Genomic DNA, 11,465 nt, shown 5'->3' on the forward strand with positions numbered 1-11,465 from the left:
TCTGACAGAATTACAATGTCATCGGCGAACCTCAAAGTTTTTACTTCTTCTCCATGAATTTTAATACCTACTCCGAATTTTTCTTTTGTTTCCTTTACTGCTTGCTCAATATACAGATTGAATAACATCGGGGAGAGGCTACAACCCTGTCTCACTCCTTTCCCAACCACTGCTTCCCTTTCATGCCCCTTGACTCTTATAACTGCCATATGGTTTCTGTACAAATTGTAAATAGCCTTTCGCTCCCTGTATTTTACCCCTGCCACCTTCAGAATTTGAAAGAGAGTATTCCAGTCAACATTGTCAAAAGCTTTCTCTAAGTCTACAAATGCTAGAAACGTAGGTTTGCCTTTTCTTAATCTTTCTTCCAAGATAAGTCGTAAGGTCAGTATTGCCTCACGTGTTCCAACATTTCTACGGAATCCAAACTCGTATTCTTGAGAAATTTTGATTTGTTCCACTGCTCCAACTTAAGTGTTCTATGCAAGATGTTTATTTTGTTTTACACACTCTGTTTCATTTTCTGCAGTAAACCCTTTTCCTTGTGTTGAGTACTTTTGTTGCTGCAATTAACTACAGTAGAGCATTGATTATCCGAACGTCTGTCAACCGAAAGACCGCTTAACTGAACTGTATATTCGCTCGCACCTGTTACTCTCCCACCCTACCGTCCATCATCCCCCTCACTCCCAAACCAAGTTTCCTGCAGTAGTCGCCACACTGGGTCACCACTGGCAGAACATTGCTTCTAATGGGGCCTTCACAAGGCGCTGCTGACCAACCAAGCCACCAGTCGCTGTGTTTCAACAATCAGCACACTTCTGTCGGCTTGGCACTGGCAGTAGAAGCAGTGGCAGTATCAAAGCTGTTCACAGCAACAGCTGCGCCAGCTTAGAGTTGAGGCATGCTGCTCCACGCAGTTTGAAGGATTGCGCGCCCCCAAGAAGAGCTTCTCACGGTGCAAACAGTCACCTTCTGTTCTCTGTTACGACCACTTGTGTGCTGCTGCGTGAAGAAGTGAACTTGACGATACAAAATGCTTAAACGTAAACGTGTTGTCCTTTCGATGAGGGACAGGTACGAGATTATTAAAAGGTTAGAAGAAGGTGAATCTGCAACCACTTTTTCCAATGAGTACAAGGTGGGGAAGTCGACAATTATGGATATAAAAAAAAACAAAAGACGAGCATAGCAAATTTTGTTTAATAAACTGTGCCACATACTATATATTCCTACTGAAGTTGCCTTTGTATGTTACTTTGTAATACTAAGAGAGATGCCTGTTTTTATGAATAAATTTACTGTACAGTACTTCTTTTTGGCTAATAAACATGTACAGTTCAATTATCCGAATAAACCAGTTTTCCGAACACCCATGTCCCCCAATTACTTCGGATAATTGACGCTATATTGTATATGCTATTGTGATTTTTTTTTTCTTATAACTTCTTAACACTGGGGAGACTTTTTTTACATATTTTGATTATTTAAGACCCACGAAAAAATACATTTTGGTATCTAAGCTCTGTTAAACTCTATTAAATGACAAACAAGCAGTGTCAAGAATGGTTAATAACGTAAGAAATTAATATTCTTATTTAGTTACTGATAAAACCTCTCGTTGCAGTTATTGTTACCCAAAAGAAAACACAACGAGTTGTTTGAATGTTACATGAAATAAGGTAGTTGCCAATATCATGTAACTGGTAAAGAAATCATCAGGTTGTTCACTTAAATTGTCTTATGACACTCTCTGTGGACTTATGGTTTTAAATTTGAGCAAAATTGAAACCCTGACATACTTTTTCTTTGTTGGAAAGGCAGTCCACAGGTGTAAATGACATGGCAGCAGCTTTTGCAAGCAGAGATTACACTGGCTACATTTTTCATTATGCTAAGAATAGTGATGATTTAGGTAATATTGTCGCAGAAGGAACTGATAAACACAGTTGCCGTAGTATAGTGGTTATGATACTGGATTGATGCATGGAGGGTCAAGAGTTCAAAACTCACCTGAATTGAAACATTTTAATTTCTATATTTGGTTTGAGTACATTCTAGGAGTATCCACAAATGGCAAGATTCATTTTACTGGAATGGTCTGTAGCTGTATATACAGGGTTTTACAAAAAGGTACGGCTAAACTTTGAGGAAACATTCCTCACACACAAATAAAGAAAAAAATGTTATGTGGACATGTGTCCGCAAACGCTTAATTTCCATGTTAGAGCTCATTTTAGTTTCGTCAGTATGTTCTTCCACCTACGCTCAATGGAGCACGTTATCATGATTTCATACGGGATACTCTACCTGTGCTGCTAGAACATGTGCCTTTACAAGTACAACACAACATGTGGTTCATGTACGATGGAGCTCCTGGACATTTCAGTCGAAGTGTTCGTACGTTTCTCAACAACAGATTCGGTGACCGATGGAGTGGTAGAGGCGGACCAATTCCATGGCCTCCACGCTCTCCTGACCTCAATCCTCTTGACTTTCATTTATGGGGGCATTTGAAAGCTCTTGTCTACGCAACCCCGGTACCAAATGTAGAGACTCTTTGTGCTCGTATTGTGGACGGCTGTGATACAATACGCCATTCTCCAGGGCTGCATCAGCGCATCAGGGATTCCATGTGACGGAGGGTGGATGCATCTATCCTCACTAACGGAGGACATTTTGAACATTTCCTGTAACAAAGTGTTTGAAGCCACGCTGGTACGTTCTGTTGCTGTGTGTTTCCATTTCATGATTAATGCGATTTGAAGAGAAGTAATAAAATGAGCTCTAACATGGAAAGTAAGCGTTTCCGTACACATGTCCACATAACATATTTTCTTTCTTTGTTTGTGAGGAATGTTTCCTGAAAGTTTGGCCGTACCTTTTTGTAATACCCTGTATACCATATGTGTTCTGGCCAGAGGCAGTTTGCTTTGCGCTCTTGTATGTGCAAGTGCTGAATAAACCTTCATTAAGTAAAGTTAGTGTTCATCATTTGTCTACTTACACCTTCAACTATGTGATAGTATCATTGTTAGGATAAGTTTAATTTGTGGGCTACAGTGAATGCCTCTGTATACTGCTGTTATCTTTATCAGTTATTTTTCTAATGAAAACAGGGGTATTGAGAAAAAGCTTAGAATATTATCAAAATTTGAATTTATGCATATATTTTTCAGAAATATTAAGTGTGGTACTCACTGAATTCTTACAGCAAGCACATCGGGATAATGTAAGATTACGTGAGGCAGAGGAGAAGCAGAGGAGGGCAAAGGAAGCTCGAGAAAAGGCTGAGCAGGAGCGAGCGCAGAGAGCAGAGCGCAAGAGGGCTCTCATTGACATGAATGCTGACCAAACCCAGGAGGGTGTCATGGACAGCCTTCTTGAGGCGCTGCAGACTGGATCGGCTTTCAACCGAGATCAAAGGCAAAAAAGGCAGAGGATGAGAGTCGCTGGAGGTGCGTACCAGATGAGAATATTAAGATAAGCCAATAAGGGAGATCACATTTGTACAAGTTGCACTCCTATACAAACCACTTTTCTGTGAATAACGTATTGAAGCCAAATAAAAATTTTCATCACTTCTGTATCGTGATATTTATAACATCTGTTGTGCTGGCCAAAAATTTCACATTTCATTTGCCATCTCGAAATAAACATTCAACAAATGCATCTTGTCAAGTACCTTTCAGTTCAAGAAATAATTAATTTTCACTACTACATAAGACTTGAATATGAGAATTTCTCTTAAATTTTGCAAAGCGTCTTGGTGTTAAACAGTGCTGCTCCCTGTTGACAAGGTGTGTAAATCAGTTTACTTTTTGCGTAAGATTTTCTGCATGATAGTGAGGCTATCAGGTTAAGCTATGTATTGAGTATAGGCAAGGCTGTCACAGTCTTAAGCACTGTTTTCTGGGGGCAGTTGATCCTGACTTTAACCAGCCACATTAACAGAATATCTACTCTAAATTAATATGGAAACAGTTTTATTTGCAAAAAGAATTTATGGTGTTCTGAAACATATGTTTTGTTTTCCTTTGAATAAAGCTGTATTTACTCAAATTATCATATTTATTCTGAATTTTGTATTTAGAGTTTTAAACATTTGCCTGAAAAAAGACAAGTTTTTTTTATTTTGTCTTGACTGTTAGAAAATTGTCATATTAATTAGGAAATTTCACGTACATTCTTTACTTTACACCTAAAAATATATGGAGCGGAGTCACTGTTGGTTGAAAGTTGGGCTGGAATCTGAAACCTCCCTTTCATTTAAGGTATAATGGGCAACATCATGGATTGATGTACAGAAGGTAAAGGTAGGCCACTGTGGAAGAAGCAGGACAAAAAAAAAAGTATCTATTGCTCACGAAATTCCCTCCACCACACAGTATGGTGGTTTCTGGCATGTAAATATACATTTTTAACAATGGAATAGTACATAAAACAAAGGAAAGGCTAGCAATCCCCTATAGCTGACTGCTTAAAACTCTTGATGTATATAGGTTACACGTGTGTGTGTGTGTGTGTGTGTGTGTGTGTGTGTGTGTGTGTGTGTGTGTGTGTGTATTTTAAATATTCAAATGCTATGTTAAAGGCAAGTAAAAGCATATGTAGAGGCCTCGGGAATGATATAGACACTTGACATATCAAAACAGAAATAAACTAATAAATGCTTCCGCTAAGTCCGTACACAGAAGAAACAAAACAACTGTTTTAGTATGACGTGGCGTACACTACGTTTGATTTTGTTACCATAACCTAATTTGGCAAATAATCCACATCATTATATTTTCAGCCTTCTCTGTAACGTGATGATACACATCAAATTATTCAACTCATTATTCCCATTTTTATTATTGTAAACACTTATACACTCTGCAGTTCACATCCTTGTTAATATAATGTTTTGTCTGCTAGAGAAATCCTGAAGTTGAAAATTACATGGCCAAATACACTGTGTGTGTACTGGTCGAGCAAAAGTCAATATGAAGAAAACCAAATGAATGTGTGTCACAGTACTTATGGCGATACAATCAACTAACTGGTTTTATCACTCACAAAATTTTGGTGCCCCTCAAAACTGCCAATTCCCTCCCCAAAGAAAAAAAGAATTAACTACCTACTGTATTTAGACCAACTTACAAAGAAGCAGAAATGCTAGTTGTCATTTATTTACCTTGAAATTTTTCAGAGGTTTATAAATGGTGAATCATACCTGTTGGATTTAGATTTCATTTTCAGACAGGTGTGAAAGAATTTGCTACCTGTGATGTCCTCATGACACTCTGCCAATGAATTTTCCTAACAATGTTTGCTATTACTGGCTCATTAGTGTAAATAAGCCAGACCTGTATTTATGAGTCAGTCTATTGGTCCATTCCTCGAGTCATCTGAGCCTGTTATGTTAAGTCACTATTCCTGAGAAGTGTGTTTACTTTCTCCAGAGCAGTGTGAGGCAGGCTTCATAGGAAATACAAGGACAAAAATCACAAAACCAAAAAGAAATTATGTGGCATAAATGTAAGTTAGTAGGTGTGTTTCTACACCTGAAAGATGTTGTCTGTTTAAATTTTGTACCAGTCATATAAGAGTGGCGGTAGGAGACTGGACATGGTGGGTTGATGTTATCCAAGAATTCCTTTAAAGTGACAAAGACATCATTATCATCATCTCACCAAGTTTGAATGAAGTCATGTAATTGAGCTACAAGAGGCTGGATGTTCCTTCTGCGATATTGCATTAAGACTTCGCAGGAATGTATAGCCAGTGCAGGCAGCGGTCGTCATGAAGATGTAGGGGCACAAGAAGGCCGGGTCTGGATGGCCACTTGGCATTACCAAGAGGGAAGACCACACTGTTCAGTGTAGGGCTCTGGTGCATTGTACTGCATTTGCATCTGCAGCAGCAGTTGGCTCTACAGTGACACAATGAACTATTACAGATTGGTTAGTTCAAGTACAGCTCTGAGCCAGACACCCTGTAGTGTGCATTCTGCTGATACCAAACAATCACCATTTGTGACTTCAGTTCTGTCAAGTGACAGCTCATAGGAAGACAGGGTGGAGGTTTGTTGTGTTTTCTGATGAAAACTGGTTCTGTCTCAGTGCCAGTGTTGGTTAGGAGGTGGCCATTTGAGGGCCGGCAACCAACCTGTCTGTGTGCCAGACCCACCGGACCTACACCTGGAGTTATGGTCTTGTGATTATTCCATGTACCCTGATTGCAAATTTTCATGTCAGTCTGGTGATTTGACCTGTTGTGCTACCATTCATGAACAACATTCCAAGGGGTGTTTACCAACAGGATAATGCTCGCCCACATACTGCTGTTGTAACCTAACACGGTCTACAGTGTGGCATCATGTTGCCTTGGCCTACTCGATTTCCAGATTTACGTCCAATCAATCACAAACATATGGGACATCATTGGATGACAACTCTAGTGTCATCCACAGACAGCATTAACCATCTCTGCATTGATCTACTAAGTGCAACAGGCATGGAACTCCATCCCACAAACTGACATCCAGCAAGTGTAGAATGCAATGGATTCATGTTTGCATGTTTGAATAACCCTGGGTTCAGTGTGGGGCGGCGGTGGGGTGCGAGGACTGCGGGGACTGCTGTAGCCTGTTGTGGGGTTGTGAATCACTGAAGGCTACAGCAGGAATGAAGCCTCTCCATTATTTCTAGGTCCCCAGTTCCATACAGTACAATACAATACAATGCTGTGATGTAGGAAAATGAGTTCCTTGTGTTAAACTGCGTTAAACTGTATCATTTGCAACTTCATGCCCTTGCTTGACAGTTTTCTTAAGCCTTATATCATAATTTAGCATTTTAAAATTTTGTTAGCCATTTATTAAAATTATAAATGTCAGTGACTAATATACAGAGCATTTCTAAAACTTCCAGTAAACATATATTTATTTTGAAATGTGAAGACATGCATCCCCTCACCTGCAGGTAAATAATGGGTAATACACTGGTGCAATTAATATAAAAAATTACACTTGGTTTAGCACACCCAAGTGGCAATAAATCAAAATTGTACTAATACTAGGAACAAAACTCTAAAGCTAGTGTACCTCTCTGCCATTTTAAGTGTGCCTATGTACCACCCCCTTTCATTTTGTGTTCCTCTCTTATAATTTTCATTTTTCTAATGTATGTGAAAAACATACAGATATTTTTAACTTGGTAAATGGTTTTGTACTAAACAACATGTACCAATTTTTTATTTCCTATATTGTCATATCTTTGTTTTCCTTTTAGCGGAAAGGAGAGCACAGTTAAATCGAAGTAGGTCCAGAACGGGTCTTGTTGGAAACTCCCTTGCGGGAAGGGAACTACCAAGGTAAATGCTATATGTGGTTTCCCTTTTTTCCTGATGTATTTTAAACTATTTAATTTTTTCAGCAACCACAATCATATGTTTAATTCCTGTTGAAATTTTTCAGTGAGCTGCTGAGTACGGCGTAAAGTCCTCAGAGGGATGCATAATTGTCTCATGGACAGAACTTTTTGAAAGCGCAATATAGATCAACATGCAGGAATTTTGTTGATACAATATCGTGCTTCATATAATGTAATATGCAAATCTTTGCAAAAAGTAATATTTGTAAATAAAGGGGTGTGTGTGTGTGTGTGTGTGTGTGTGTGTCCATCCATCCTTCGTGTGCTTTCTTTGTATGTACATATATTTTATAAATAAGGAGGCATTAAAATGTAATCCTGATGATGACACCAAAATAAGTTCTAAAACATATTTCTTTCTATTTGTTATATTTTTTTTTAAGAGATTTCATGTCATGAAGTATGAAAATATCGTGGAAAGGGCTTTTAAATATCTAAATCTTCAGCAGATTTTTGCTGTGTTGCTAATATTTTAGTATTGTCTATTGTCTTTATTGTGTGTTTCTCACAAAGAAAAAAGTTTACATGCTTAGTATATTTAACAATATGGGACCAAGTGACTGATTTTTCTGATTCTGCTATATGCTTTGTTTGTAACTGCAATGAATGACAGCAAAGTTTAGGATGTGTATATTTTGTTTACTAAAGTAAATCTTTAATGGACTAACAGAATTGAGAATTGAACTGAAGTTTAAATACGCTTTTGTTGAAATACATATATTTTTGTATTCAAGTTTCAGTAATATGAACGTATCTTTTGCCTACAGAGCCTGCTAATAAATATCATGTAAGTCCTATAACTTTTTTAAAAATGTTCTGCCAGTAGTTTTATTTCATTGGATTAAAGTTTATTAGAAGAGTTTCGTACTAACTTGTAATTTAGAGACATGCCTAGTCACTTTGGTATAATATTTATTTAGCACATAAATCTGAATTTAAGGTGCTTCAAAATATGTGCAGTAAGTTTTGTCCTACATATGAATATTAGTTTACATAAAAGCTTTTAAAATCAATATATTTGCTTTTTCAAACAGCACTTACTGGATGTAAAGTTCTAACAGTTAAGTTAGCCATCTTGAGTCATTCATGACATTAAACGACGAAAGATCAGTTTTGAGTAAACTGAAATTGTGTGCAGTTACTCTGTAGTCTGTTGTTGTGTCAGTAGTAAGTGACTGGTAACACGTTTAGTAGGATTGCTGTTCTGAAGTACTTCACAATTCTGTCTTCCATCGTCTTTTTTTTTACGTATGGCACTGGTATGTGTAAATATTGATTCTGTTTGAAAGCTTTGATATAGATGAGTTGTTAATATATTGCATTGTATAACTGAGCTGGCCTAATGCCATGAAAGGAGTGCTGTGTTTTAGCAGCTCTTGGTTGAGAAGAAAAAAATGAATAGCTCATTATTTCTTATACAAAACATTTATATAAATTTTAACTGCCAGAATGAGTTATAGTTTAAGAATATTTATGTTTTGCATTCCTTTTTGAATGTTTGTGATATTGTCACCATTTTGTCCACCACACCATGGATGAAAACTTAACAGAATATTGTTAACATAATTGTGATATCTGTATATAAGTAATATTATTTGGAAATAGAAACTATTTTAAGAATGAATATGTATACATAATGTAATTTTATACATATGAAATGGTATGTTGTACAAATAAAGTTGAAGGTTTCTAGATTTTAAATAAATTACGCATACAGAAAATTACACCATCTGTGGAAACCCTAAAAGCTGGAATTTATGTAAAATAATCATTGTGATCTAATGGCTTTTGATTATTATGTTCCTTTCTCTAGATTGCCTCATTCTTTATAACCTAGTCTTTCCCAGAGTTCTGCTTCGACACTGCTTTGATTATCATAATAAGAAAGAATCAAAGTAACATTCCATTTAGTGAAGGTGTAGGAACTTCCACTAGGCACTGGTTGCACACTTTTACTTGGGCCCTGTGGGATCGATTGAAGTTGGATGGCTTCTTGGCGCTCACGAATATTTATGCTCATCGTGTTACCAACATTAACTACATAACAGTATTATTTGCTGTAGCAATAAGTAGCCGTCGTGAATACAATGTTGATCCACATATGTAGTTGCGCGTAGTGATTGATATTAAGTAAGAAAATGAGTGGCTCACCATAAACTTTCATGTTACTTGTGTGATGCATTAATCCATTACGGTTTGTTTCTTTTATATGCTGTATGTAGGCTGCTCTGGTACAAGGAGGCAGGGCTTGTCTCAGCAGCCAATGATAAGTTACTTGTATGGAAAAACGTTCTCAAACCACCCTGCCAGCAGTCAACCTACGAGGTGGAATCCAAAATTTTCGCAACTGGTGCTGCCATCTGGAAAGTAGGAGTGGTAGATCTTTGTACCGCTAGGTGGCGAGAGCTGCATATCTGATGAGTCAGTGTGCGGAGTGGCATTCAGTTGGGAGGATGTGTTACATGTCCACAGTGATTTCCGTAATACTCTGTGTTTGGTGTGTGGCGAGTTTACGATGGATCCGTGAACAGAATAGTGTGTGCATATCAAATTCAGCGTGAATCTCGGGAAAATTGCTACAGAGACTCTTGCAATGATTCACAAGTGTTTGGAGGCCAGAGCATGAGCCGTACACGTGTATTTGAGTGGCATGCTGGGTTCAGGGCCGGCTGTAGAGACGTCGAAGATGATACTCACACTAGAAGGCCCGTTAGCCGCACAACGCCAGACGTTGTTGCCAAACTTTAACAATTGGTTCGTGTGGATTGATGTCAAACCATTAAAGACCTTGCGGATGAAGTGGGTGTTGGTTATGGCAGATGCCAATGAATGTTGACTGATGAATTGGGCCTGCATCGTGTCACCACAAAATTTGCGCCAAGGATCTTGACTGCTAATTAGAAGGTACAGTGTGTTGAAGTGTGCATGGACCTTCGTCAGACCGCATCTGATGATCCAACCTACTTGTCACAGGTTCTCACTGGTGGCGAGAGCTGGATTTATGGTTATGACCCAGGGACAAAGCAATAATCGTCCCTGTGGAAGAGCCCTGGCTCTCCAAGACCCAAAAAAACGAGGCAAGTGAAAAGCATGATCATCGTTTTCTTTGATACCAAGGGAATTGTGCACAAAGAATTCGTCCCACCCAACTAAACAGTGAATTCCATGTAATACTGTGACTTTTGCGATGGCCCCGTGAAAACATGCGGAGACGACGGCCCGAACTTTGGCATCAAGGGAAATGGCTGCTGCATCATGACAACGCGGCCTGTCACACATCCTTGCTCACCAGGATCTTCAACATGGGGGTTGTACTCGCCAGATTTGGCAGCTTGCGACTTCGCGTTATTCCCAAACTGAAACTCAAGTTGAAAGGCTGTCGGTTTGACACTCTTTAGGATCCAAAAAGCATTGCTGGCGGTGATAAACACCCTCAAGGAACAGGACTTCCAGAAAACGTTTGACCAGTGGCAGAAGTGCTGAGACCGGAGTGTATGTGCGGATGGGAACTATTTTGGGGTGGTGGTGATCATTAGTCCAAAGGTAAGGTTTTGAACAGTGGCAGCACCAGTCCCGAAAATTTTGGATAGCACCCCATATGCATTCAGAGGTGAAGTGTTTCATCTATGCTGCAAAGAGTGGTACAGAGCTTATTATTTTTAAGATAGATGATAAACTGACTAGGTCCTATGAAGAATTTTCATCATATTATGACCTCAATCACTTGAAGACAGAGCTTACTTAATTAACATATGTGCTTTTCACACGATAATCATGCTGGGAGTATATCTCAGATAAAATGGAAACACTGTTACATGCTTAAGTATCTTTGTGTATAACTAGACAGAACTTTGTTCTTCAAACAACACTACCAAGATATTATTCCTTGTGCTCAATTTCTATTCAGTATTAACTTGAACCATATGGAGCACATGGTGTCATTGTCTGCACATGAGCCATGACAATCTGCTAATCACCTGCAGAGTATGCAGCACCTTTTCAAGAAATTCCACTTAGCACCAAAAAAGTTGATGTATTGTGACAGCCTAT

The 11,465-nt window shown here is 38.5% G+C and overlaps 1 protein-coding gene across 4 annotated transcripts in view; it reads left to right on the plus strand.

The window, feature by feature from the left end:
- LOC126100168 (protein diaphanous) overlaps nucleotides 1-9,207 on the plus strand; it is a 345,883-nt gene extending 336,676 nt beyond the window's left edge. For all 4 annotated transcript variants that reach the window (XM_049910715.1, XM_049910718.1, XM_049910716.1 and 1 more), the window contains exons 17-19: nucleotides 3,215-3,458; nucleotides 7,275-7,356; nucleotides 7,460-9,207. In XM_049910715.1, the coding sequence (XP_049766672.1) occupies nucleotides 3,215-3,458; nucleotides 7,275-7,356; nucleotides 7,460-7,481 (348 nt within the window). In that variant the 3' untranslated portion in view covers nucleotides 7,482-9,207. The remainder of the gene's footprint in view (nucleotides 1-3,214; nucleotides 3,459-7,274; nucleotides 7,357-7,459) is intronic.
- Nucleotides 9,208-11,465: the final 2,258 nt, after the last annotated feature.

The sequence above is a fragment of the Schistocerca cancellata genome, chromosome 9 (genome assembly GCF_023864275.1).
Source record: "Schistocerca cancellata isolate TAMUIC-IGC-003103 chromosome 9, iqSchCanc2.1, whole genome shotgun sequence".
Taxonomy (NCBI): Eukaryota; Metazoa; Arthropoda; class Insecta; order Orthoptera; family Acrididae; genus Schistocerca; species Schistocerca cancellata.